Source organism: Vavraia culicis (assembly GCF_000192795.1).
Source record: "Vavraia culicis subsp. floridensis unplaced genomic scaffold supercont1.6, whole genome shotgun sequence".
Classification (NCBI taxonomy): domain Eukaryota; kingdom Fungi; phylum Microsporidia; family Pleistophoridae; genus Vavraia; species Vavraia culicis.
Window position 1 is genome coordinate 141,768 of NW_007360609.1, and position 27,824 is coordinate 169,591.

The 27,824-nt window shown below is 40.2% G+C and overlaps 14 protein-coding genes and 1 non-coding gene across 15 annotated transcripts; 4 read left to right on the forward strand and 11 right to left on the reverse strand.

Annotated features, from left to right (window-relative positions):
• Positions 1-311: 311 nt before the first annotated feature.
• On the reverse strand, positions 312-1,625 carry VCUG_00571 (uncharacterized protein; the record flags this gene model as incomplete). The annotated part of the gene is made up of 1 exon (XM_008075399.1): positions 312-1,625. One exon carries the CDS (start codon positions 1,623-1,625, stop codon positions 606-608), a length of 1,020 nt encoding a protein of 339 aa, XP_008073590.1. The 3' UTR covers positions 312-605.
• Positions 1,576-1,851, reverse strand: VCUG_02840 (uncharacterized protein; the record flags this gene model as incomplete). Its single annotated transcript, XM_008075414.1, has 1 exon — positions 1,576-1,851. One exon carries the CDS (start codon positions 1,849-1,851, stop codon positions 1,576-1,578), a length of 276 nt encoding a protein of 91 aa, XP_008073605.1.
• A 219-nt stretch (positions 1,852-2,070) lies between these two features.
• On the reverse strand, positions 2,071-2,153 carry VCUG_02795. The gene has a single exon. It is a non-coding gene; the product is annotated as a tRNA-Ser (tRNA).
• Positions 2,154-2,382: 229 nt separating this feature from the next.
• Positions 2,383-5,257, reverse strand: VCUG_00572 (uncharacterized protein). Its single transcript, XM_008075400.1, has one exon. The coding sequence runs from the start codon at positions 4,917-4,919 to the stop codon at positions 3,381-3,383; it is 1,539 nt and encodes a 512-aa protein (XP_008073591.1). The 5' UTR covers positions 4,920-5,257; the 3' UTR covers positions 2,383-3,380.
• Positions 5,258-6,401: 1,144 nt separating this feature from the next.
• On the forward strand, positions 6,402-7,341 carry VCUG_00573 (uncharacterized protein; the record flags this gene model as incomplete). The annotated part of the gene is made up of 1 exon (XM_008075401.1): positions 6,402-7,341. A coding segment is annotated over one exon (652 nt), but the record flags the coding sequence as incomplete, so codon positions are not given.
• Positions 7,342-7,731: 390 nt separating this feature from the next.
• VCUG_00574 (DNA phosphorothioation-dependent restriction protein DptG) lies at positions 7,732-8,442 on the reverse strand (the record flags this gene model as incomplete). Its single annotated transcript, XM_008075402.1, has 1 exon — positions 7,732-8,442. One exon carries the CDS (start codon positions 8,440-8,442, stop codon positions 7,732-7,734), a length of 711 nt encoding a protein of 236 aa, XP_008073593.1.
• Positions 8,443-9,010: 568 nt separating this feature from the next.
• VCUG_00575 (uncharacterized protein) lies at positions 9,011-9,683 on the reverse strand. The gene has a single exon (XM_008075403.1). It carries the CDS (start codon positions 9,552-9,554, stop codon positions 9,096-9,098), a length of 459 nt encoding a protein of 152 aa, XP_008073594.1. The 5' UTR covers positions 9,555-9,683; the 3' UTR covers positions 9,011-9,095.
• A 1,343-nt stretch (positions 9,684-11,026) lies between these two features.
• On the reverse strand, positions 11,027-11,610 carry VCUG_00576 (uncharacterized protein; the record flags this gene model as incomplete). Its single annotated transcript, XM_008075404.1, has 1 exon — positions 11,027-11,610. The coding sequence occupies one exon, from the start codon at positions 11,608-11,610 to the stop codon at positions 11,182-11,184; it is 429 nt and encodes a 142-aa protein (XP_008073595.1). The 3' UTR covers positions 11,027-11,181.
• A 639-nt stretch (positions 11,611-12,249) lies between these two features.
• Positions 12,250-13,845, reverse strand: VCUG_00577 (uncharacterized protein; the record flags this gene model as incomplete). The annotated part of the gene is made up of 1 exon (XM_008075405.1): positions 12,250-13,845. One exon carries the CDS (start codon positions 13,843-13,845, stop codon positions 12,250-12,252), a length of 1,596 nt encoding a protein of 531 aa, XP_008073596.1.
• An 824-nt stretch (positions 13,846-14,669) lies between these two features.
• Positions 14,670-15,879, forward strand: VCUG_00578 (uncharacterized protein; the record flags this gene model as incomplete). The annotated part of the gene is made up of 1 exon (XM_008075406.1): positions 14,670-15,879. The coding sequence occupies one exon, from the start codon at positions 14,670-14,672 to the stop codon at positions 15,681-15,683; it is 1,014 nt and encodes a 337-aa protein (XP_008073597.1). The 3' UTR covers positions 15,684-15,879.
• A 273-nt stretch (positions 15,880-16,152) lies between these two features.
• On the reverse strand, positions 16,153-17,942 carry VCUG_00580 (TTK protein kinase; the record flags this gene model as incomplete). Its single annotated transcript, XM_008075407.1, has 1 exon — positions 16,153-17,942. The coding sequence occupies one exon, from the start codon at positions 17,940-17,942 to the stop codon at positions 16,758-16,760; it is 1,185 nt and encodes a 394-aa protein (XP_008073598.1). The 3' UTR covers positions 16,153-16,757.
• A 1,530-nt stretch (positions 17,943-19,472) lies between these two features.
• VCUG_00581 (Sua5/YciO/YrdC/YwlC family protein) lies at positions 19,473-20,554 on the forward strand (the record flags this gene model as incomplete). Its single annotated transcript, XM_008075408.1, has 1 exon — positions 19,473-20,554. One exon carries the CDS (start codon positions 19,473-19,475, stop codon positions 20,541-20,543), a length of 1,071 nt encoding a protein of 356 aa, XP_008073599.1. The 3' UTR covers positions 20,544-20,554.
• Positions 20,555-21,404: 850 nt separating this feature from the next.
• On the reverse strand, positions 21,405-23,390 carry VCUG_00582 (uncharacterized protein; the record flags this gene model as incomplete). The annotated part of the gene is made up of 1 exon (XM_008075409.1): positions 21,405-23,390. The coding sequence occupies one exon, from the start codon at positions 23,388-23,390 to the stop codon at positions 21,405-21,407; it is 1,986 nt and encodes a 661-aa protein (XP_008073600.1).
• A 5-nt stretch (positions 23,391-23,395) lies between these two features.
• Positions 23,396-23,779, reverse strand: VCUG_00583 (uncharacterized protein; the record flags this gene model as incomplete). Its single annotated transcript, XM_008075410.1, has 1 exon — positions 23,396-23,779. One exon carries the CDS (start codon positions 23,777-23,779, stop codon positions 23,396-23,398), a length of 384 nt encoding a protein of 127 aa, XP_008073601.1.
• Positions 23,780-24,516: 737 nt separating this feature from the next.
• Positions 24,517-27,477, forward strand: VCUG_00584 (uncharacterized protein; the record flags this gene model as incomplete). Its single annotated transcript, XM_008075411.1, has 1 exon — positions 24,517-27,477. The coding sequence occupies exon 1, from the start codon at positions 24,520-24,522 to the stop codon at positions 27,475-27,477; it is 2,958 nt and encodes a 985-aa protein (XP_008073602.1). The 5' UTR covers positions 24,517-24,519.
• Positions 27,478-27,824: the final 347 nt, after the last annotated feature.

Sequence of the window (27,824 nt, forward strand, 5' to 3'; positions counted from 1 at the left end):
TGAGGTGCTATTTTGCAATTGCAGCGCGTACTCTCCGCAGCACCAGCCATACGTTTTGAAAGGATCTCCTCTAACACCACCTTTGCAATGAAAAGTATCTTCGATATCCACGAATTTGCTAATTCTGAGCGAGAGCACGGTTCTTTATGAGTGTCATTCAAACACCTGCTGGTACTGCAAATATTTTTGTTCCTGATCGTAATTTCTGTTTTCATCCGGTGTTCGGTCCAATTTGCTTTATTATTACGGAGCCGCTGGCACGTTTACAGCCAAAAACACCGATTCTGATGATGAAATCTGCGAGCCTCAACAATCGCACGTTTAATCCATTCTTTGCATCTCTTTTACCGCTCCACACCAACAAAACTGCTCATCGTACACTTTATCCGCTGCTAGAACCATCCTCATTTCAGGACTGCACCTCGTTGTGCACTTCCGCATCCTATTCACGATCCCGATCGGTGTGAATTGACCATGCCAAAAGACGTAAAACTGCGCTTCAAACGCAAGAAACCAAAAAAGGCGTGCAACCACAGCCACATGTGTTCGTATCTCTTTATTAAAAACCGGTCGTGCACCAATACGCATCTGCAGCACGGTGCCACCTATTCATTTCCATTCACAAGCACCTCCTCAACAGAACTGTACGCCACGCGTTCATCAAATGCCTTATAGTCTACCACCCTATTGCCAAAATCAAAGTTCTTAAGCGCCTTTATCCACTTCTTTACCACACCGTCCATGCTCTTATCCTTTAGCCCGAGGAAAATGTACGAGTTGGGCAGGCCGTACTGCAGGACACTGTCAACGTACAGCTTTGTGAGCTTTACGCACAGCAAAAGGTCAAACGACTCCAGCAGATACGTGTCAACGAACGTGAAGTATCCTTTCTCAACAACACTGAAGTCTATTGCTATCCGGTCAACGTCCTCATCAAAGTGCTCAAAATGCTTTACGGTGTACTTCCTCTCCACAAGCTGCTTCTCGATCTGCTCGCGCTTGCTCTTGAGCCCAAGAAACCGCACTAGATGCTGCTCCTCGTCGCCCGCAACCTCCTTTACATAGATCAAATCCTTGATGTCCTCGTCCTCGAACCGCCTATTCCGGTCCATCAGCACATAAAAATACGCAAGAAACTCAAAGTCCTCATCCTCATCCACAATATTTGCAAGGTCCACCTCCTTCAACGTCCCATTCTTCCTTTTCTTGATATCCACCATTTTTCGTTTGCTGCGATCGTAATTCGCGCTCCTAAGCTCAAAATTCTTTCGGATAAGCGCCAGCTCATCCACAAACATTTCAAACATGTCACCGAGCGCCGCCCGCGGATACTTCTCGCTCGGCCACACGAAACGTTCTATCTTGTTGTTCAAGTCAACGTTCTTCACAAACGAAGGACTCTTGACAAGGTCGCGATCGACTGTCAGAAGCTTGTTGAACAGATCGAGCACCTGTCGAGACAGCCCGTCCAGCTGCTCGGTAAGCTCAATCATTGCACCGAAGGATGACCAGTGGTTGATTGGCACGTTCAGCTTGAACACGTCCAGGTGCTGCTTCTTGAGGTGCGTGAGCAGATTAACTGCGGATGCACGGCTGTCTACCGGCAGGGAAATGAAGAAGTACATTTTTAAGGGTATGGCGAACACAACAAATATAAAATTTGTGCGCGAGGAGAAATACGTGCTTTACCGGACAGGCACATGAGCAGTTGTGTTGTGGCTTGTGTGCAAAATGCTGTGCGCACTTGTGGCGCTGTGATGGCATGCAAGGTTTAGAGCGTTTATCAATTATAACACATAGTTTTTGTGGTGGAGTGAGGAGTAGCCGTGCAAAGAGTAGATTTAATTTCATTTGGTCGGTACGGTTGTTGCCGTTTTCGTAATCCTTACCATAAATCGTTGTAAATAGGCAAACGGTCCTCAAATGTTCAGGTCGACTGGCATGGTGAACCCGTAACGGGCACAACTTGGGGTAAATGGAGGATGCAGAGTTAGAGCCATTTCACACGCTCGTAGTGCACAGACAAAGCATCGCAACCGGACCATCTCGATTGCAAATCGGGAAAACTACCGTCAGCAGCAGGATTTGAACCTGCGCGGGAACGAGCCCAGTAGATTTCGAATCTACCGCCTTAACCACTCGGCCATGCTGACTCTACCTCAAAAATTAAACATAAATAATAACCAATCCTGCAGCAATGCATCATTCATGAGTGCTGAGCACCAAAAGACAAATAAAGCCTGTTTAGCACAGTTACAGGGCACGAATCAGAACATCTTTGATGATTGCTCAACGGTGGATAGGAGTGCACAATTAATACTGCACCGTTCGACCGAACCATGATGTAGCATAACTCGTTCAAATACGGGTAGGTAAGACAAATACTGTTTTTAACGGTGATTTTTAGTTGAACACCTATCTTAGTGCAGTGTTATGGGGAGCAGCGCGCAAGTATGATAAAATGCTCATTTCGCTGCTGTCTCTGAAACAAAGGCACGCAGCTTAAATGTGAATCATTGTCTCCACGTTAACATTTAATGGCATGTCCTCATTAAACAACAATGAATGTTTGTGCCCGTCTAGTGTATGGAAGTACCTTTAAAAAGTCTAATTTAAACAATGTTAGGTGTTGTGCAGCTGTCTCTACCTTCATGTCCTTTGCATCTTAACTCAATTGCCAAGCGCCTCTTTCACTGTTCTGATCTCTATGCGGCTTTTATATCGATGAACAACATCCAATGCATAAATGACTGGTAACGAAACGGAGGAGCTCGAAATCAAAAGCATCAAATACCTACAAAAAATAGAAAATACCTTGAATGATAGAAATATTTACGTTATAAGTTTGGTGCCCGAATGTGTTCTCATCCTATTTATGATAGCAGGTGCTTTACGGGTATGGTGCATGGATTAAATGCGATTGCCAAAAAAATTATCTTCTCGTGTAAAAAGAGAAGATAACTGCTGAAAATATTGTTTAGACAGCCAGCATTGAACAAAGAATATTTCTTAAGTAACCACGGTGTTTGAAACACTGCCCCCATACCAAAAATAAATCACTCTCCTACAATAACAGCGATCCTCCTCGAGCAACAGTGTAAAAGTTAAGTAAATACAACCTTACAGAACGGATGGAACTTTGTTGCAGGACGACGGTTCATTTGTCCTCCACAGAAAGAAAGTCATTCAAAAAATTTAATGGACCTACCCGTCTTTTACCGCATAACTTGCGGCGAAGGGCAATCCTTAAATAGCGCTCTATGAATTGTCAGTACCGTAGAACAGCAGCTAAATGCTCGATTTTTAGGGCAAGCTGTTCTTCCTTTCACCGTAATATAAATAGGTATTTACAGTATAACGGCCTAGCAAGCACGCATCTCTCACTTCTTAAAGATAATCCCTACATCATCAATGATGTCATCATCATTCAATCTGCGTGGACTGCTTGGCACTGATAGTGTGTTTCTCTCTATGCTTCTCATCGCAGCCTCCAGCTTCTGCTCGGCAAGCGATAAATTCTTAAAATAAAATTTGAAATAGGTCCTACAGTCGCTCGGCTTCTTTGTGGTGATGTACTGCGACAGATCATTCCAATTCTTCCCAATATAGGGATAGAAGATGGCGAACAGCTGCCGTTCATCAATGGTCCATTCCTCAAGGACATTTTGCTTGGTGTTAACGTTGTTTTCTTTTTCTATTTTTGGTTTTTTGACCGTGTTATAACTCGGCTTTCTCTTTGCTGCCGTTCCTCTTTTTCTTCCTCTTCTTGCGGCTGTCTTAGGCTTTGTTTTGTTTGCTGTATCTTTCGCTTCTTTGTTCATATCTTTCTTTTCTTCGCACTGCTCAGCACATCCGATCTCTTGATCAAATATTTTGCCCTGTTTATTGTCATCCGCATCTCTATCACACACAGCCACGCTCTCTCCGCTGTCATCCACGTTTTTGTTGCAGCTTGTCTTGCTTTCTTTCTCTTCATCCCTGTTCTTGCTCAAGTACCTGTAATAACTCTTAAAATCACTCACATTTTTCCCCATAAAACTCCCTTCGTACGCCTTCCAATTTTTCCCGTAAAAATCATACAACCTTTCAAATTTATTCCTTTCGCTATCCGTCCATTCCAGGTCAATCATCACTTTAAGATTGCTGTCGGACAGCCTGCCATTCTTCTTCTTGTTGTACCGCTCCTTTTTCTTGGTGTGATAGTAGTGCAGAATCACGTCCTTGGTATTTCTGTTTAGCAACTTTGCTATGACATGAAACTTCTTGTTGAAGAGCGTAAAATACTCGAGGAACAGACTGTGCTCATGTGCAGACCACTTCTCCTCCTCTACGTATGTGTTCTTTATTTTTTTGCTGTCCATGTAAATAATTTTGTCGTTTAGGATGTCAGCCTTGTTTTTCAAGTATTTCTCCATGTCTGCTATTTCGTTGCTGAGCTTGAACTTGTTGTACTCATGAACCGAGTATTCCTTTCTGTGTGTAAGACTCAGCCATGCCCGTGCTATTTCATCATTTATCTGCGTACCTTTGCCTGCAGCAGGAGCACCATCCTCGTCCTTGACCGCATTTTGTTCGACCACAACATTCTCACTAGACCCTGCCTCCTCTTTATCATCACCCTGAGCCTCATTCAGACAGTTCGCCTGCCCGTCACCAAAAACATTTTTTAATTTTACCATGCTCTTCTCATCCTGCTCTTTCACACTTTCCATATGTTCCCTCTCCTTCACAAGCCCATCCAAATATTTTAGAGTGTCTTCTCCCGCCACGTCAATTCGTCTGTCTCTTATGAACTCATCAAACGCGCCCATGCTTAGCTCGTATTTCTTTACCACCTCGTCATCATGCATCACTTTGAAAACGTATCTATCCTTGTTTATTTCCAAAATACTTTTGCACAGCTTGTTATTCTTGTTCATCGTGGGGTACTGCGATATTTCAGTGTTAATAAAATTTTGTTTCCGTGATCATTTTTTGATACGTGCACAATTTTTACAAACGAAGATAAGGATAATACGAGCACAGGTGTAAAGCGCTGTATACTCTGTTCGACCAATACGTGCTTGTGCCATGGATACAGATTGCTGTGGTGTAGCGAACTGATGAAGAAGGTTTGTTTGTACTTGTGATCACACATGGAAATGATGTTATTGGCACTCTTTCGTTTTTACACCTGTCAGCCAGCCTTGTATCAAAAAGTTACCATTTATGTTCCTAGCGGCAAACCGGTCAAAATCTTTCGCTGTCAAAACATGGCTATTCCACAGTAAATGAGGGTGCAAATTTGTAGAATTGGTCAAACCCCTTTCTTAGCTATCTGCCTGGGTGCTCAAACGCACTTTTTACACCAATAAAATCTGTTTTGGTGGGCTTTTCCGATTTGTGCATGAATGCAATGATTTAGAGCTATGGTTTGCGAAAAGATCCGTATAATTAAAAAAATATTTTATGTGGGAAATTAAAACATAAATAGCAATTTACTATTTATGTATTAATAATGGCATTTCGGTGGGAAAGAGTTTTTTTGCAGTTCTGTGACTTAGATAGTTCGAATAATGCGTTTTGGTGAGTTAAATTCTTTTAAGATCTGCTGGGCGTACTTGTTTCGCATCGTTTGGCAAAATTTTCAGCACAATTATCATGGCAAGTTTGTTAAAAATGCTTGTTTCACATCGTGTACCATTTTAAACACAGCTGCTCAGAATTTTGTATATTAACGCTACAAACAGGAGACAAAGCTTGACGTGACCAATTTTACACCAATATCCCGGTTGTAGGAATTGTTGATTTAATTTAATTGCCATGATTTGTCAGACAAATTAAAATGTTTACAAACATTTAGTAAACGATAAAAATTGCACAATAGAAGTGTGTGATATGCCAAAAAGACTTTTTTGTGGTCATCGCTGATAACGCGAGTTCAGCATGTTGATCAGACGCGTATTGCCATACTTTGGTTAAAATTAGTCTCCTCAGATGCACGGTTCATCTTCCCGCTAATTTTTTTGTGTGATTTCGTCCAAGACCCGTAGCTTATTTTTTATTATGTTTTTGATAAGGGAGAAACTGCTGTTAACCAACACATTTATTGAAGTCTAAGTCTAATATTGATTTAGTATTTGATCCTAATGTTCATATATGGTATTTTCTGAGCTTGCGTATTCTTTAAACCCTCTGTGGTTGATTCAGTTGGGTAAAAAAATAATTTCTGTGTTGCAACACCGGAATTGTCTATTCCATCTTCCCTCCTCATGCCTGCGAATAGACACACACAATAATACCATGATCTGGTCATTTTTCGCCCAGCACTTTTCTACAATCTTATCGATCGCATATGTGTCTTACCACTTCCCCATTCCATGATGATATATTCTAAAATTTCCTATGCCCTGTCCATCCACTATGAGCGCAATGGTTGATTACTTCTACTACGATTACCTCCTCTACCAAAACATTAAAAGATTTATTAGCGGCGAAAGACCAAACTTTGACATAATACGGATACTTTCATCGAATCTAAAAGGGCTGGAAGACCAACTCGCGCTGAAGCTCAAACTTAACAGGATAATCAGCATTCTACAAACACATGAATGCAAAAACATGGTGGTATGCTGTCGATTTGACCTGCTAAACAAATTAAGCCGGTGTATTTTGGTACAGTGTGCAAACAGTGAGCTGCACAATGTTCTTCTGCAGACGTATCTCGTGATAGGTAAGAAGAAAGACGCGTTTATCACCGATAAAGTGTACAATTTGCACGTGAGAAGTTTTAAGAAAAAGATTAGGCAGACACAAAAAAGTATTGAGAGGACGTATGGTGAAAAGATCAAAACAAAGACCTTGTTTCGAATAGGTAGCGAAGAGTTTGAGGTGTTATTTACGGCGTTGATGAGGGAAGAGGTTAAAAGAGTATTCAAAACGTTGAAGGTACCATTTTTGTACACCATTTCAGATGATAAGATCAAAGAGATCAAAACAAGGAATACGAACTATTTTGATAGGAAGAGTAGGGGAAAAAGGATTGGGTGGAGCAATGACAATAGCGTTTTATGAAAAGTGTGCATGGCGGTATGTTAGTGCCGTATACGCATTTGATATCTTAAAGTTGTATTTAAGGCGGAGTATTTACTTAACGTTGAGATGAGCAGTTACGGTTTCGATGTACGTAGTGCGGAGATAATATCGTATTAAATACAAGGCAAATATTTCCTTTGGAAGGATGAAGAGAATAAAAAGTATTGTAACATCCGGATTTGCAAGCGAACCTATGCTTATCACCTTTCAGCCTTATCTGTGTTGCGGTTGATAACGTATTATGAACATTAAATTAACGATCTCAGGTTTAAAACGGAGTGCGATGCTTTATTCGATAAAAAGGTGTTGTGAATGAAGCTCAGTAAGTTTAAGTGCCTTTCATATTTTGATTTAACGTGGTAAGTGCCGCTCACATACCCCGTAATAACACATAAATTTTGAAGTAACACTGGTAATTTGGTTCATAACTAGGCTGTCATAGGGATGTGATCCTCGTACACCTTCATGATGTGATGCCGATAATGAACGTAGCAATACGGAGCAAATACTTCAAAACCTTTTATAATAGAAAACAATCTAGGATACATGCAACAATTGAAATGTCCTGCGGTTTGAACGAATTGCGATTTATAGCGTGCATCACACACGCAGTGCCGCCTGTTCTAACATAAGAATACTTTCTATGCTTTAATGTCATCATTTCTCAACCATTGCTAGTCTTTTGTACAGCAAACCGCAATATTCATCAATACAATTTTTTCGATTAAATTTTACCTTTACATCACCGGTTCGCAGCGTGATACCATCTTTCCTGTTGTAAAGCTTTATCACAGGGAAGAGTTTCTTAATCTGCAATACATCCCTCACCTTTTCGTTTAAATAGTACATATTCACCCAAACAGTCATTTGTAGTGGCACGCTCATCTTATTTAACGCGTACCTGTGTGCAAACTCATTTATTATCTGTTTGGACTGTAAAGTGTCTTTCAATCGAATCGTAACTTGAATTCTACCTGCAAGCATTCTGGCAGGTCTATAAATCAGCGTTCTAGGAATTTCTTTCCTATTCTTCATCAAATTCTGACAAAGATTACGTATGAAATCACAGAATACCTTTCTGTTCACTCTTTTCTTTTCTATTGGCAGTGTATGAAGTGTTTTACATCCAAACGGACGTATTTTTCTGTATTGCACCGATAAAGCATCATTGATCGTTCCTCTGGCCACCGTGTTCCTACATTTGATATTTCGAATTGCATGCTGTAAAAAATTAAGTTTTTTGGCTGAAAACAGCTTGGGATACGCCCAAATCACGCATTTTATGTCCTTAAGAGCAAATTTCAATAGTTTTAGTTCCTTGGCTGGCAATGATCTGCTTTCCCTGTGCTGTAAGCTAAAGCATACCATTTTGTACGATATGGGCATGTAAGAAGAGGTGTATGGTTAATGCCACGTTTGTACCGTTAAATTGGTTGAATAGGACCTGTTTCTATGGCAACTCAGAATTATTTATCGATTTTTGCATTCCTGCGCACGAACACTTTTCATAGGTTTTGAACTGTTGGTAAACTGCCGTATACTCGTAGAATAATATGTTTTATTGGTAAAATGTTTGTTTAGGTGCTGTGATATGGGACGATAAATGAACGTACTTTTGGTGAAAAATAAATGATCGTATTGGAATAGCAACATACCTCAGTGACTATGGTTGATATGGCATGGTGATTTACAGCGGTGCAACTACATTGTTGAGCATTAAAATAATACTATGCTGTGTTGCTGGCTCTAATGCTGATACCAAATGATATAATTTTAAGTTTTATTGCTGTTTAAGGCAATTCATTTAAGTTGAGCAGTAAATTTGAGCTATTGGTATTATCAGCAATTTTAAACCTGAACACAATTTTGTAATGTAACGAGCAGCCTTACTGTACACAAATGAGAATTATATCCTCCTTTCGCGGATAGCTAAACGTATCGCTTCACCAATACCGGTTTATTTAACTATTTGGTTCATCATGATCATCTGTATGGATAACCTTGCTGTTTATTCGCAAGTATCAGGTCCTTGTGCCATTATCTGGCATTTCAAGGTCATAGAACTTTACCTTTTCATTTTTTTTGTCATAAAACGCTAGACTGCCATCATCTGCATCATCGCTCTCTACTTTAATATGAACATCATCGCACAAACAGGCACCAATAACATTCAAAATGCCAGCAAACACATCAAGGGCATCCTTCCTATTCTTATTGTGTGTCAGTAGATCAAAATTTTTAAAATACAGCCGATTGGTCCGTCTTTTAGGTGAATACGACAAATAGTGCGGAAAAAAATCGTTTTGTACCGTATGAATGAGCTCATCAATACTTAACTTGCGGCTTATCCCCGTGTGCAGTATAAAATCATCAGCAAGACGATTTCCGATCGATTCGCCGAGAGAGTGCGGAGATGATGTCGATTTGACACAGAGATTGAACAGCAGGCTGAAAAACTCACCGCTAATTTTCTCATCCATTTGAGTGCAGGGGCAAGGTAAACTCGTTGAAGACGTGTTGAAGGATCAAACCAAAAAAATATGTGGTGAGTATTGACGTGTGTATGGAGGATAAACGTGATTATTTGAGCGCTGTATGGGAAGATAAACGAATATGCTCTTGGTAAAAAGGATGGAATAGGGTGTAGCAATTTATTTACATCACGGTGAGGATGTAAGTGATGTTGAAGGATAATGTGCAAGCACTGAAGCAGCAATGATAGAATAATTGTACAGAATTAAAAATATTTTGAGTTTTAACTCATAGAGAGCACTTCTTTGCGGCAGCTGACGGTTTATGTTGGTAGTTATAACTTTTTGGGTAGATCATGCTATTTTTGCCAAGGATACCATTGGTACCGATCTTATAATCCATAGAAAAGATCAACAACAGATACGCTGCCACATAAGCATGCCAAACAGTTGTATGAGACCAAAAAAGTACCTTGTGGTGTAAAATTGTATTTTTAATGGTTGATTCGCATCACCACGATAATTAAAATACCTTCAAAAAATTACCATTTTGATCTTCGAACAAAAATGGAACATGTCCATAATACAAGCGGCACCGTGAGGATGACATAGAAATAAACAGGACTGTGTCGAATGGCTTACCGTTCAAGCATTATAATGTGTCTTAAAACAGCGCATCATTTACCAAAATTTGTTGTTCTAGTGGAATAGGTTATTTGATTTTGGCACAGAATGATCATCTATGGCACCAATAATACACAACCGTGTACGTACGTTGTTCTGAATACGTTTTGCTACATTTATTGGTGCTATTCAATTGATATGCATTTTTATATGCAGAATGCAGGACAAGGTGAATTTCTAACGTCCTCAAAGACTTCATGCTTACAGCTGCACATTCTGTTAGTATTGGCCCGGTATAGCAATCAGCTTTGCGCTTCACATCTCAAAAAATAATAATTACATTTTTATCAACAAATGATATTGCTGTTGCACCAGCACTTTTTACAATCAAATTGTAGGTAAAATTTTGATTGCCATACCATCTGCAGTTTGTATTTACTCCAATAAATACCACGATGGTGCAAAAAATGAACCAGAAACTACGCTGCTGTGCAATAAGCACTTTTATCAGCTCATCAATCGGTATTCAACTTTTAACATGAATAAATCTGCACAAGCTTTGCACTGCAATACTTTGTTCGTCCTTTAAACGGTAATACTTCGGTTTGTTTGTACTGGGATGGATTGTATGTTAAATAAATGATCGTTCAAGAGATGATACCATCGATATATTGAAAAAAACACGATTATAACCAAAAAGAACTTTTTGTACATTTCTCAAAAACATACAGCTGATAGCAATAGCAAGGAACAGGATAGAATAACATTGTAAGGTGCAAAATAGATTATTATATGTTGCAATATACATTTGATCCGTTTCACAAATACAAACAGCTTAACTGGTAAACTGCTAAAAATACGAAGGTACTTCATTTTACTTTCTATAACATTCATTAGGAACGATAATGAATGCTATTTTTGCCCTGTCCCGTGGGCAAACCGGCATACACCACATTTTGTACAAAGCAACCACCAATTTCTCACCCATCCTCACCACAGCTCCAAATACTTTCTAAATTTCTGCTCTGCCCGTTTTAAAGCGATCAGTTAATAATTGAATAGCAAATAAAAGCATTCTCAGCTTTTTGTTTGCTCTTCCCATCACCAACACAGAATTATTCACCGCTCTTCTCAACTCGTCATAAAGCATTTTTACCAATGCTACACCGTTATTTATCTTACCATATTCGTTGCACACTCCTTCTCGTTTCAACCGCGTTAAAATGCACGTGCAAAATCTCCACCAATCAACCTTCAGCCCATTCACTGGTATTGCCATCGGTATTATCCACAGTGCACCCATTACCATGTCTTGGTCATCCAAGTACTCAAACCTATCTCTTACACCATTATTTACGTATTCTCTCCTACAGTGCTCACCAGTGATAACTACCTGCAACAGTAATCTCAGCAAAGAAGCCAACCCATTCAAATACCTCATTGTTTATTCAAGCGCTCATCGCTTTTATACCTTTTTTTCAATTTATCACATTTTATTTGATCTAGCGTTTCCAAGAACGCTATAAGAGCAGCAACGAAGAGCACAATCCGTTTATTCGTAGGTAAAGCGCTCATTTCATCTTTAAATGCGATTCTTTCAAATTCTCAAAATACCGTGTATTCGTAGGTAAAGCGTTCATTTCATCTTTTAATGCAATTCTTTCAAATTCTCAAAATATTTCATTTCCTTTTATCAATGCTGTAAATTCATCATAATTAAAAATACCATTTCCTGCGTAGATCACCGTAACGAACAAAGTGGTGATTAAACGAACTGCTGATGAATACCGGGAATGTGAGAGGATGGGCATTAAAATGGCGTAATTGCAAACTACGGATCAATTCTTCATTTTATTTGTACGATGTGCAAGATAAAAAGCGAACTGTAACGAAATAAAAGGCAGTTACTTGAGATGTATGCGTCATTTAATGTTGATACATAATCCAACAGCAATATTTACAGTGGTGGTTTTGAATAAGGATAGAGATGTCCAAGTACAATGAAAAATACTCGTTCAGTTTTTAAAACGTAAGTAGCACAGCTGGTAATGCAGCACAAACAAAATATCAATTAACATTTTTATTGAGAGCTTGGCAGAATATCATCGATGCTTAGAACAAAACTGGCAGTTTCAAGGGCTAACCCAAAGTAACTCTTAGCCACTTTCACAGGCATAACGATGTTCCTTTCGATCATGTTTTCTACGCTGCCTGATACGCAATCAATACCGTTATTGTCCGCTACCTGTCCAATCTTGTAGAAATTTAGACCAGCGTTCTTGCAGAGAAAGTATGGAACGATCACAAACGCGTTCATGATCCGCTTCTGTATTTCATTCTCGTGCAGCCGCGAGATGTTCATCTCCACGTTCCCCCCGCCAGGTACTATAAATGGCTCATCTTTGAGGCATCTTGCTACACATATAGCATCATTGAGGCTACGCTCCGTCTCGTCGAGAAGGATGTTGTCGCTTGCCCGAACGATGAGAGACCCGACTTTCTTCTCGGCTTTGCGCCTATTCTCAGTGGCGCCGCTCGCTATTTTTTCGTTCTCGTCTTTCTTTACTTCGCTTCTTTTACCCTCAACCACAGCAGTTTCCATCTTTTCGCCCGTATTTGTCCTGTTCTCTCTGTCACGTTCCTTTTCCACCTTTGCTTCCGGCTCATTCAGCAGAATGATGTCCTCGTAAAAGCCTACGTTCATGTCATACGTGATGATATTGTTCGTTGAGCTCGTCTTCATCTCAAACACACGACTTATCTCCTCGATCTCTTCTCGCTCCAGCACAAAAAACTTTATTTTCAATTTATTGAGGAAGTACTCTGCCAAATCGCTTACGCTCTCCTTAAGAATACTCTTTTGCACAAAGGCTACTTCAACTCTATTTACCTTCAGTTTCTTCACCAGATTAAACACGTACTCCCTTTCCTCCTTAATTATTTCCTCTATCTTTTCTTCAATTTCGATCTTTGAATCAATGTTCGGCTTGGGTGCACTCAGGTTGTACTGCAGTAGCGCAATTCGGTACTTCTTTTGCAGTGCGGTACTAACCTGTCCTATCGCGTACTCATCGGCAATTTCGCTGTTCTTTTCATCGCTCTTTATTTTCACACAGTACCCGTCAACCACCACACAATTCTCAATCTCATCGCCCAATTTTTTCACGACCTTCAGCTTTTCATACTCAGTCGCCTTCAAAGCCAAGGGCACAAGCTCATCCATCGCAGCACTCACAACCTTGGAGCTGAGCGATGTCCGCACTGCACTGCTAAAGTCCTCAACACGTATTTTACTGCGCTCAAAATATCCCATCACAATCTCCTTCACCCTCCTCAACTCTCTTATAATAGCACTGGCGTGCACATTCTCATCCATCAACTCCTTCGCATTCTCTACAATCTGTGCGGTCAGGATCACCACGCTGGTGGTGCCATCACCGGCCATTTTATCCTGCGTCATTGACACGTTGTTTAATATTTTGGTGATCGGATGGTATGAGGACAAATTTTTGAGGATTGTGGAGCCGTCGTTAGTCACTAAAATCTTGTTGGACGGGGTGATGAGGAGTTTGTCGAGACCGAAAGGACCGATTGATGATGAAAGGGTCGATTTGAGGGATGTACAACAATCGATATTACTTTCGTAAATTTTTTTGGATCGATCTGATGTTTTCATACGTGGGGTCAAAAATTTTTGCTTAAAAGGAAGGCGCACTGACACGAAAAAGATTCTAAAAATGAGCTAAATAGCACGGTATGGTGTATCAAGCGCTTGGAATAAAACAATATAAATTTTTTTGGATCTTTAACAACAAGAACAAAGGGTAAGGTTGTAGTGGTACACTGCGTATTTTAAGTACTTACCTACTTATTACTTAGCTGTGATTGCACACTAATCCTATTTTACAATTTTTTTCATCAATTGTTATATGTTCAAAGGACTGATTCAACTGATCTAAATTTCACCGCGCAACCTTCACTCTTTTGAAGGGTCCTTGCATCGGTATTTGGGTGTGAATTGCTTATTGTGGTATTTTCTGATCAATATTTGTACGAAGTACGGTCAGTCCTCGAAGTGTTTATTCCACGTCACCTTGGTTGAAACGGCCTTTAAACCTTGCACAGATGTTTTTGATCGAATAAAACAGCACATAATTGTTATGCTCTGTAAAGTAAAAATTCGTTCAATTGCTGGTAATCAAACTGTTTTATCATTTAACACCTCAGCACTAATTTTATGAATATCCACCTATCTAAGTACAATATTGTTCCATTTTGCATCACGTATCACGCGATTATTTTTAGTAATTACGCATATTTCTATTTATTGCAACAATACGTGGTATGACAGAATTATACTTTAATTGTATTGAGCTTGCTGATATAGCGCTGTGCATTTTTTATTCCAAAATCATGTTTATTCATTTCAACACCATCTCTACACGCCTTTTCGACTTTGCCACTCTTCAGCGGTTTTTTTCGTTATAAAATTTTGTCCCTATGAACAAAATATTCTTCAACGATAAACCGCTGTGTCTGTCCAAGCTCGATGAGAATCGACTGTTAGTTTCAACAGCAGATGGGAAAATCTATGCGATTGAGCCGCCTTACACTAACAAGAAGTTAATTTTTAGCGGCCTGTCACCAATTTCGTGTGTTGAGTACGAGAACGGAAAAATTTTCTTTGGCGACTGGAACGGAAATGTGTGTAAGATGAGCGTAGATGTGAGGGAATATAGCACGGATAAAAAATATCACGAAAATATGGGGATTAGTTCATCTACTGGTATGAGGGTTGATGCAAGTCTACCTACCAACATGGAACTGGAAGAAAGTACAGGGAAAGAAACCGCATTTCAACATCAAGGGGATGGAACTGAAACTGATTACAGAGAAATAAAACAGATGAAGAGCATTTGCCTGGGAAATGCCATAATAAAGTGCATGAAGATTTTTAATGGTGGTATATACGTGAGCATAGACAGGAATTTGATCATTATGGATTTTGATTTGCAGATCAGGACAAAAATGAACATGAACAACAAAATACTGTGTCTTGCCATAATGAATGATCAACTATACATGGGCATGTCTGTTCCATCAATTCAACGATTCGATAATGGAACAATTAATGAAATAGCAACGCACCACCAATCATCCATTTTATGTATTTCTACGGACGAAAATGGCGATATCATGACATCCTCGGCTGATAAGACATTGATGGTAAAAAACAGAACTCTATACACGGGCACAGAATGGATACGTGTATGCTTAGGTTCGTATTTTACGGATGGGAATTTGGTAAAAAAAAGAACAGGTAGCACAATTACCACGCTGTTTGTGCATGGTGGATACGTTGTGGGTCTGCAGGAGAGCAAGGACCGATTGTTCAGTATAGGGTTAGACTGTTGTTTGGCCGTGGTAGAAAAGGATGAAAGTAAGAAGATGGATGTGGCGTGTGATTGGGATGAGGAAGAAGAAATTAGGAGATTGAACGAAGAGTTCGGCTAAAATGTTTTGCTGTAGATTCTTTATTTGGTAGAGCATCTTACCGTTGAAGAAAACTCTGTTGGTTGCTTAGATGCATTCAAATAGCTTTTGGTACCCGCCTGCACCGTAATCAACAGAATTAAGACTTTAAATCTTACGTACACGGAACAAATACAGCTGTACTGAATTAAAACCTGTCATTCTAAGAACATGGGCATTTAACGATAAATAAAACGTTTTAAATAACAATACGGCTTGAAACTGAGGAATTTGCCACGTCATTTATAAATGCTAAGCGATATCGATTCATACTGGTCCCGCGGTTTTATACAGGCACAAAAATATAATTCTGTCGTTTTTACGGTCACCGTGTTTGTCAAAAGCTCTTATCATCGATTTATACGCAGGATGTTTCACGATATGAACCTTGTATATTGGGTAATGCTCTAATTTGCAGCTCTATCAAACAAGCTGCTGAGCCTCTGAAGTATTACTGGTACCGCCTTCTCATTTCTTCTATAAACTCATCAACCATCCGATCTATCAGTAAATGCATGTCATACCCGTTCTGCTTGGTTATTTCTGCTGCTTTTCGTACCAGTGTCTTAATGTCCGACCTTTTAACCCTAATCATAGCCTTGTGCTCCTTCACAAGATCAATTAGATCCTTAACGGTTGGTCTACGATCCGGGTCTTTAATCAAACACATGGCACAAATCTTTTGCAGCTCGTCAAATGTGTTGTTCACCATTTTCTCATCTGGGAAATGAACCGGATCCGGCCCTTTTAGGAAGTCAATCTTCTGCCAACAATTCATCCCATCCATGAAGTTCTTTTTGTATATCATCTCGTATAGAATTACACCGAGTGACCAGATATCACTTCTTCTGCTTGTCTTGTTGCCATACAAACTTTCTGGACTCATGTAGTTTATTGTGCCCACTTTACTTTCCTGTATCACGTTGGTCGTGTCCGTGCGGATTTCTTTGCTTATTCCAAAGTCTATGAGTTTCAGTTTATTTCCACAGATCACGAAATTGGCAGGTTTAAGATCCGCATGTATGATTCGCTGGTCGTATATCGCATCCATGTTCATCAGCATTTGCCAAAAAATATCGAAAATATCTTCGTTTTGAGCTCTTTGTTCTTCAAAAGATGTGTCAGGTCGCTCTCACCATACTCCATCAGCAGAAGAATTGTGTAACCTTCCTCGTCTTGATTGATTGCATAATCGCACAGTTCTATCGTTTCAGCGGTACCTTTCAATTTGATCATCAGGTTTATTTCGTTTTCGTAACTTTGCAGGATTTTGCGATCTGTCACGTTTTTTATGACTTTGAGTGCAAAGAAATTGTCGCTGTACGACACTTTATACACCTTCGAGCTGCCGCCCTTGCCAATTACACTAAGTACTTGCAGCTCCTTGCCATTCAACATCACTCTATCCATGTTTCTGCTCGTGGTCCCAAAGTCTCTTTCGATGCTTCGCCTAACACTACGAATACTGCGCACCACATCATAATTTCTGCTGCTCGGCTCTATTCCAAGCTTGGAGTCACCAATGGAAGTGCCATCGAATCCGCATCTTTTTAACCTTCTGTTCATCATTTTATCCAACGACTCTGTTATCGATTCTGTATAATCTTCCTTTTCTATCGGGCAGTTTATTTTGTTCTCGTTTAGCGATGAGGGCGTGTGATAAATTGCGGTATCCAACGATACTTTGTTGGTAAAACATAAATTGCCTTTTGTGCTTGCGCTCATGCCATCGTTTATTTCGTTAACAATCGGAACATTCCATCCTGTACCTTTCAGGTCACCTGACAGCAGCTCGCTACCATCGCTGTTTGCTAGGCCAGAACACCTATCTCCGGTCCTGTTATGTCCCTGCGCTGCCATTAAAAACCCAATAATCTCCTTCTTACCCTCAAATTCTCTCTTGCTCTCCAAAAATCGCACACTCTCCGTCACAAACTTCATTCTCTTATCCACGCCAAAAAATCTCTCCTCAAAACTCAAGTACACCGTCCAATACTCCTTGAACCGGTAGTACCCCTTCCTAAGAATGTACAACGTAGACTTTATATCGTTAATATCATCTTCTGTCTCGATAAGCAGTTGGATATAGTCCAGCCATATTTGCAGCATGTAGTGATCGGGATCAAATGGTTTCTGTGTGGCTTTGAAGTACATGCTCAGCTTGTGGGTTACGGTCGTGTTCGTGCTGAGATGGTGTTGGAGATAGTCGTACAGGTCTCTGGAGTTGAATACGCCCTCCATGTTGGGGATGTGAAAAAAGGAAAGTAAAAGTTTGGGAGTTGGAAGTGATGGTTGGGAGAGAAGTGCTGCGTGGTACGGCGGTAAAGGCCTTTATTCCTGGCGATGCGGCAAAAATGTACAAATGGATTAAATAAATGCGTATTAGGTGGAAGATGGTATGTGGGGAAGGGGCATATGCTGTTAGTGAATGGCGATATGAGAACAGCAGATAAAACGTATGCAAACTGATATGGTAAGTCATACAGGTGGTATAACTACAGGTATAGGCTCAAAAAATTAGGCAAACAGCTAAAAAGAATTTAGAATTGCACCGTATTGCATTTTTTCTTTTAGAAATTCGTTTATTTCATCTGCTTGGTGTAAGGATTGAAAATAACCGTCACTCTTTCATCAATTTGCATGTACGTGCCCTACACCACGGTGCATTTATCGCTGCTTGCCACGGAATTGTCTGTTACAGAGCAAAGCACCCATCAGCAAGTTAATCATCTGTGAATGTTGGGTATGAGCAAACAAAAGTGCTAGAAGAGGTGCATTCGCACCTTTTCCGATGTGAACAGCAGTTGTTAACAAAATTTGTAGCGTGCTCAGAGTATTTTGCCATAAAATTTTAGCTTAGCATTTTTATTTCCTTTGCCAAGCACAGCCCAGATCATAAGCATTCAAGAAGGTAGCAGTTTCAGCAGCAGCGCGTGTGACAATAAATAAAAGATTTTCAGAGAAAGGAAATCATAGCTCTTCACCATTTAAATCAGAACATTTGATGAATCATAGCATGTTACAACCTGTAAAAATCTGAGATGAGCATTGCAGCTGGGTGCTGAGCAGCGATACGGTAAAGTAAAATTCAGTAAATAGCTTTTTTATTTGCAACATTTTTTTTAAATCATCAGCACGTCCTTCTTTACGCAAATATTCCTCGTTTAATTTTTCTTTCTGCCCCAGCATCGGTAGTAAAAATAATAAAATCTGTTCTGAACCGCTGAAGGTGTCTACCATAGGTTAACGAATAGCAGGAACGCAATTTACGAATAGCGAGTAAATTTGTCAATTAAAACGTTTGCAACTTTTTGAGGTGGCGTGCACGTGTCGCTACCGTAGTGTCATTTATTTCTAAAAACAGTTTATTCGCTACAAAACGTACAAAATTTCCAAAAGTACGTTTCTAGTTCAGATGTTTTGACGGTACGACAGAAACATTTGTTCCGTATCACCAGTCTGCGCTATATGCAACATCATGGCCGTGCTGACAGGCTTCTATGCTGGCTTACTGTGAGAGTCCAACCTCTAATGCTGTCCCTTGTCGATACATTCTCGGTCAGGCAATCGTACGTAGGGTCTTCGGTTCAAAGCTCTGTGCTGTTTATTATTTGATACATGTGATGAGTCCTGCACACAGAAGCGTGTTAACTCACTTAAATTGAATCAGTGCTGTTCATTATCAAGTCATTTTTCCAAAAATATTTTTATTTGTCATCTCGCATATTTCACCGAATTTCTTTTTTTGTGCCGATTTTTCTGACCCGTCATATGTTCACGGTGATAAAAAGACTGGAGGATCTTACACCCGACCAGCTCATCGCATATATCGATAAATATCCGATCGCGATACCCACTGAGACTGTGTACGGTCTTGCAAGCAAAATATCAAACGTTTCTACTCTAGCGAGTGTATACACCATAAAAAATAGACCAGCAGATAATCCTTTGATCGTGCATGTCAGCAGTCTGTCCATGCTTAAATCACTTGTTGTGGAAATACCGCCCGCATACCGTGCACTGATTGATCGATACTGGCCCGGTCCGCTCACTCTCCTTTTTCTTAAGAATGAACACGTGAACGACGTGGTGACGTGCGGTAGCAAATATGTGGGCATAAGAATGCCGTCCAATGAATGTGCTCGACGTATAATCGAGATTACAGGACCGTTGGCAGCTCCTTCTGCGAATATAAGCGGTAGTATATCGCCATCCCATGCACAGCATGTCTATAAAGACTTGGCGGGCAAAATAGAATTGATTGTGGATGATGGGCCCTGCAAACACGGGTTGGAAAGCACGATATTTACGTGTTATGATGGAGGAAACGGAGCTGTGCTGAGACCGGGTGCAATCACGCAGGAAATGATAGAGACGGTTATCGGGAGAGGTGTTGCAACGGGTGGGTGTGAAATGGTACCTGGAAAGAAGTACAGGCACTATGCACCGACCGTACCGTTCTATCTTTTTGATTGTGATGACAAGATGGTTGCGTGGATGGAGAGCAGCGTGGACAGGCACGAATGTGGCATTCTTAACGGTGAGAACTGCACAAACATGGCGTATAGCGGTAAAACGAGTAGCTTGCTTGTGCATGGTAGTGCACAATCTGGTCTGGGTGTGCTTGTCACATCGGATGCGATCAAAAAATTTGTAATTTCTCGAAATGTACGTCACATAGACCTGGGAAGAACAAAACAGGAGATAAGTAACGGATTGTACCACGGACTAAGAATGCTTGATGGAGAATGTGCTTGTATTTGCATGGTAAGGGTGGACAGGAAGAATGAGGGAATGGCAATCATGGACCGGGTTAACCGTGCAGCCGGTCAGCTGAATTAAAAAATTTGGTCATTTTGTTGTTACCTTCAATAATTTGCACGTAACTCTGCAGACCTTTGATTAATTTAGAGTAGATCGTTTCTTTCCGTGCTGCATCGTCGTATTGTTCAATTCCTTTTCGTGTTATCATTCAACAACGAATCATTCCCCGTGTTTATCGGTATACCTCCTTAATTCGCTATGAAAACTCTCGTTTTCTTCAAAATTGGTTTTAACATATATCATCGTTTCAAAGATCTTCAGCACGAAAAATGCTCGGTTAAGACCGGACACATGATCATGGTGGGCAAGTCACGTGCTATTAACGTAAAAGTGCATCCTAACCGCCATTGATTCGGAAGAAATGATCGTTCCGTGTCAACATCTAATGAACTGCCTATCGACAACAACACTTATACAAGCGGTGTTAGAGCAGTTGATATTTTTGTTTGGTGTAATGCTGCGCGTTGACCTTCCCGTCTTTCTTCTGAAGATTCGTTTCATTACATTTTACCGTTGAGAAGCTCTCAATGAACCTACCTGTACAGGTGCTGCTGTTCAGGGAGGATACGCTATTGAGTGTTGGCAGGGAATGGCAATTTCAGCAGGCAGAATTACAAAAGGATGCATTTACACGATGAAAAGCAGGCTGTGAACTGTGAACGCGTAAAATCGCGGTACTCTTTACCAAATCATTTTTATTTCTCAAAGTATGTGATGGAGAAGGAAACTGCTGCATTGCTATCACAAAAACGCACAATACGTGAGGTTTGTGCTATCAAGGACGATGATGTACCAAGACATTGCATCGTGTTTGCATTAGAATCGGGCCTTCCGCACCGTTCATTAAAATTTACAGTGGCAATCGTAGCATTTTTAGGATCAATCTTTGGTCACATCCATATTTCTGAGGAAAGATCGTCTTTTTGAACTGATGTTCTCAAAATTGAGGCTGCTCTTCAGGCTGTTGGCGTAGCTCCTGTTCTTTCCAAAGTAGCACTCGTAATCCATCACGTCGTTGTCCATGTTATATCCATTTGTTGGCGCGCTGCCGCTTTTTACCGCCTCTACTGCAGCAAACAGCCTTTCATTCACCAATCGCTCCTCACCATCCAATTCAAGCACATGCTTGAGTCTGGCATCGAATGTTTTGGCGTACAATATTCTAATCCTGCACATGATTGCGTGCCTTCCTCTCATGTCCACCGTGTAGGTGCACAGCTTAGATTTGCCTATTATGTCGAATATCGTGTCTTTAAACCGCTGTATCTCTTCAGATATGTGCAAGAGTAGGTTAAGCATTTTCAAATTTACCTCTACCTCGGTGTTCAATACGAACGAGAGTATGAGATCTTGAAAATCTCTGCTGTACACCGTCATGGTCTTTTCGGAGAGAGAAAAATCGTACTGAAAGGACTGCTTCAAAAAAAAGTAAAGCACATCGGCCTTAAGCAGTGTTTTGGAGAGAAATGCATCCACATACCTTTTTATACAGGGATAGAACCTGTTATTCCTTACGCTTCGTCGTTTGTACAACTCCTCGACAACATCGGTTCGTGATGAGGCACTCAACTGCCCACAAACAAGCGAGGTATCACAAATCGCATCGTATCTTGTGGCCATGCTCATCATATCCGTACCTTCCGCATCTCTATTTATCCTTCTGATGGGCTTCCTGCGCACATCCTGCTCCAAGTACACCTTGAGCACGTTAAATACGAATCTGCTCATCTCGTGCACATTGTAAACACCTTCCATCCAATTTATCACCTCGATGTAGAACAGGAAGAGAACAATGTTCCGCTCCACACTTATCAACTTGTTCAGTTCGTTTATAATCACATCATGGTGTTTCACGTTCTCTAGCAGAAACTTAATCGAGTTTACCTCGTATTTGAGAGAATAGACCACGAATAAGTTTATGAATGAGCTTATATTGATTGCGTTGAGGCCTGTTGCCATGTCTTTGAGGACCGAGCGGTACTCGAGGAATGTGAAGTTGTAGAGAAGCGGATTTAAAACAATTTTGAATCTTTTTCTGTAGTTGTCCTTGTTGAACAGGTCGTTGTGTGCGATAAATATGTGCAGTATCGCCAGAAAGAAAGATTCTTTAGCTTCAAACACGCTGGCTGTACGGCTGTTTGCAACCTCTTTGGTCTTTGCTGTGCCAATCACAACACTGCTACATGTCACGTCGTTACTGTCCGTGCTGCCGACAGCAACGGAACTAAGATTTCCGGCAGAGCTGCTAGCACCAGCAGTATGGTGGTCAGCAACAGGACAAGCACTGAGAAAACTGCAAGCACCAGTGTCATCCACGTTGCTGGTGCTATCGGTGTTCGCTATGGTCCGTGAATTGTTGATCACATCCCTTCTCTGCTTGACACTTTCTATGCCGTTGCTACCATCTACGCCTGTAATGCCGTACGTCTTTGGCACCAACAGGTTGCCACATACAATTTCCAACATCCTGTTAACACCCTCATCCCCCTTGTACGTCCTTATACTCACGTGTGTGCAGCACAACAGCACATACTCCCGAAAACACGCCACATAGATATCGTTCCGTACCAACTCCTCCAACAAATCTGCCATATTCTTGAGCAGCACCGTCTCGTGTTGAACTGATCTGTTATAAAAATGCTTAACAAGTTCTGTGAGTATGGCGCATGTCACATCAATCTTTCTATATTGCCGTATCTCCCGTATACCACGTTTCGTTATGTATTCAATGCTGCTTGCTATCTTCTCCGGTTTAAGTTGCAGGTGGTAGATGAAATATGAGAGCTTTTGGTCGTCCATGTGGCCGTTTGGACGGTAAATCCTCTGAATGAGAATGTGGTGCTGAGGCTTGAAGAAATCCAACATTCCTTTTATTTTTTCAAGGGCTGGTGATTGCAATAAAGGGGATATGAACAAACGTGCAGAGGATGCTTGTATGTTTGGTAGATTCGGTTCATGAGTGTACGAGAGTGCCCAGCACAACAATTGTAATCAATCATTGGTATCCGTACTAGCACGCGAGCAATAAGTAAACCGTTGCCAGACGTGAATTGTTGTTGGAAATAATTCATAAAGCATTCTCCGTTCCAAAACGCGGTTTGAACTGGTGAAATGGAACCAAATTGCTCCACTACCTCTGTTTCACCGTACGTCATGTCATCCAAACAGCAATTTGAATCGGTCTGTTTGAGTGGCCGTGGGAAGGAAATGCACATATGACGTAGTGCTTTCATCTGATTAGCGGTTAATTGCATTTGGCTAGGTAAGGAACAGCCATGTCAAAGAATCACTACCGTAGAAAATGGTGCATTAATGTTGACATAAAGAGATCACTGTTTAGTGATAATATACTACGTTGGTGGGTGCGGCACACAAGCGATTGGCACGTAGGGCAGTTCTACTCTTTCATTCTTGAAAATGCTGTTAATTGCCCTTTTTATCCGGTTTTGATGGCAATACAATCGTGTACAATTTTAAATTATGAATCAGGTGTTTGGTGAGGCTCAACTGTGATCGAACAGCTTCTCAGTGCTCAGCATTTTCTCGTTGAATTGAAGGGTTCTCATGGGTTGCTGAATAGAACGCACTTCATTTTCATTGCGTTCCAAAGTTCTTTCTCAAAATTGAAATGTAAGTACCCCACGATTGAATACAGGGATTGCTGTAGAAATTCTACAAAGCAAGTCGGTTCATTCACCCTTCGGTTATTTTATCTAAATTAGAACAAATTTGTGCTTTTTCTGATTTATCTCATCGCTTATGTCATTTTTGTTGGTTTTATAAAATTTTAGGAGTGTCATTAAATGACTGCCTTATATCGGTGAGATGAAACCGGAACAAAAAATAACCATTTCAATGGTGCAATTCGTATAATAAATGGAATTGCTGATGATATAGCACTTGACTGCGAATTAGTTGAATGCTTTTGGTGATATCGGATCGATCTTCTGATTCTTTTTTCTTAAGTTAAGTTTTAGCAGGCGGAGCCCTTTCAATGTTGGAGAAGGAAATCGATGATTTAATCTTCGGTAAGAAAACCAAGAAAATGAAAGTGGACGAAGAGGCCATGAAATATTTGAAGTACATGGTAAGAAAATGTCCGATAGAACTGGAAGAGGATAAGAAAGAGATGATAGAGCTGCAGAACTGTATTACCAAGGATTACAGGAACGGTTATAGAACGAGAAGTAAATCAGTTGACGATGTGCAGAAGGATAAACAGATGGTCCATGGCAAGTATACGTACAAAGATGGGCAAGTAAACATTGATAAGGTTATCAATACCAAAAGTAATGTTTCAATCGATCCTGTTTTAGAATCATTTCGTGGCGATAACGTGTTTGTGCGTGCTATTTCTAGTCCGTGCAATAAGAATAGGACCGTTGCTGCGCCACTTTCTCCTGTGGTTAAGATCCTCAACAGTATTTTCATGATTTTGAACAGGAAACAAAACCAAAGCGCTGCGAGATACGATTTGATAGATGAAGAACTGCTTAAACTGAGAAGAGAGGTAAAAAACATGAAAAAAGAGGAAGAGATGAAACTGTTACACATCATAAACATGGTAAAAGAGCATGCACTGGAGAGTCTAGACTATGTGTTGGTTGAGATTATGAAGAAGGATGTAGATGTGAGCAGAAGTGTTGTGGTAATGGCATGTGAGCTGTTGGTGGAGAGAATTAACAATAGATTTGGTGATAACGCCCGTGCACGAGAGATAAACAGCACAGTTAGCGGTAAGAAGAAATTACAGGATAAGAAATTAGCGAGTGGAGAGGAAGAGCCACACCCGCACGCGGTACATAACAATGAAACGAATGTTTTGCGTTACAATGAAATTATCGACCTGCTGATTAACAATTTTGATTCTTTTATGGCCATCAAGCACCACAATCTTAGTATTCCTACGTACATCGTGGTGGCGACTCAACGTGACAGGGAAGTGCTCGTTGATAAAAGAGTCATCAGAGAATGCAAAAAGAATCTGAAATTGAAGATTGCACGGACATTTTATCTCAAATATTTGCTATACTTTGATAAATGCGACATTGCAATTTTCAGGTATTGTCTGAGTGATGATGAGATGGTGATCATGAGGCGGCATGGCGGTTTAAGGAAAGTGTTCAGAAATTTTTATTACAAAACGGTTAAGAAGAAGGAGTGGAAACGATTATGGGAATTTCATAGCAAAGCAAGCAATTATGAATGCGAAAGGGATGACGGGGTGTATAATAGTTTGGGACATGGCTTAAACGATGGAATGAAAGTGAATGGAAGAAAAAGAGGGGTTAAAGGTACTGATGAATGTGATAGCTCGGTAGGCAGTCTTGATGACCTTATATGCTTGAACTGTAACCATAACAAACCATCACTTCTGCTCACTCTCAAAGAACGGATTGCGATTGTAAATTTTATAACCAAAAAATGTAAAGTTGACATGATAGTGATAAATTTGCTGAGTATATTCCATTACAAAAGGTTGAGAGAGCTGTGCTTGGAGTGCGTAAGCAATGATGTTGTGTTTAATATGCAAATATTTCATTTTCTTAGAAAAAAGAATGAGCACAACTTCTACGTGTTCTTTCTTTCCAACCAGAACGAGATTAACTTGAGAAATAGAGAAGAATTGATGAGTTTTTGCCATTTTTTTATGAAATGGCGAATAGAGAGATGGATAAGTGTCAGTTACAAATATTTCTATGTTTATTTGGACAACAAGAACGTGATAGACACTTTCATACGGCTGGTTGAAATGTCACTAAACAGAAAAATCGCAGTTTCTGAGTGTTTTTTGAACAAGCGCACAAATGTGAACAACTCTAAAGATGGATTGGAACATTTGCACGGTATCGTTCGTTACGACGAGGATAAAATTGTAGCATGGCTTAGTTTGGAGAAAATGCGTGATAAAAACAACGTAGAATTTTACAACAAGCTGTTATATCTCATGCGATTGATCAAGATAAAGCACATTCCATTTTTGGATGTATTTGCCCAATATGAACCATATGTGCTCAACACAGGATGTTTTGTGAGTTACGACAAGCTTTTAAAGAGATATTTGACAACCAAAGCCAATTCTGTCAAGAGAATGTTAATTGCAAGCGGAGATTTGAGAGCAAAAGACTTTTTTGACGAACTTGTTAGGGATTTAGAACGGTATTGCACCATTAAAAAGGCTGGCGATTTGCGCGGTAACCATGAGGATGTATCAGAGGAGGAGAAGCGGGAAAATGAATCAAATATTGGAGAAGATTTTGATAATAAGGGCGTAGTTGATAAGAACGTCAAATCTAGTACGGAGTCTGGCCACGACTCACATTTTCATGTTCAAGACAGTAAAGAAAACTATGAATTGCCGAAAATGCAAAAAATATCGCCGGATTATCTCGAGTACAAGAGGAAAAAAACACAAACGTTGCTGATGACTTGGTTATATGCTTTTCCCAGCGAGCACATTCTTTTTCAATCGCATATCGATGGTTTGATAAAGGATGATATGCTTGTGGAGTGGCTTGAACGGTTTTTTGTAAAAGAGATCGTTATTAAGTACATGAAATACTTCATGAGCAAGCCACATCTCTATTTAAACGTGCTTATAAAGGCAACGAAACATAAACTGGTGCTTCCCAGCGACTCGGTTCCAATCATCATAAAACACTTTAAAGCACCGTGGTTCATTGCCATGTATGAAGACATTTTGCTTGATTTGAATTTTGAAATCGAGAGTAAAATGTTACTGTTGTTCTATAAGTTCTTCAGCAACAGATCGGCGCTCATCGGTAACTTTGCTCGTAGGATAGATCGTAACCACCTCTTCATTTTAGATGAGCTAAAATTGTTGACATGCAGAAAGTTGGTGGTTAAATGTCTTAACGAGATAATGTATGATTGTGAAGCGGAGCTTTTTGAGGTAATAGATGGATTCATTGATGAGATTAAGTTGAATTGACAGCTGAGTAGAAGGGCCATACAATGTTATTTCTTAGTAAACTTTATGTTGGTTGTTTTTATGGTTTTTAAGATGTTTAAATTTGTTCAATTTTTATCGATTTTGTAAAGTTTTTCCTTTGAAAGCCTGTGTCGTATACATAACACCGTGGATGAAGCCGCGTTTGATAGGCATAACGGTAATCAGACTGCGTAAGTGACAAAAAAGGATAAAATTGATGCTAACCTGCTTGAAAAAAGGTGATATAATGTGCTCGCCCGTTTATAAAATGGAGTACGAATACGATGGAGTACAACCAAATTATTACTCACGTACTCTCATCCTTATCTTATATAATACTAGCTGCG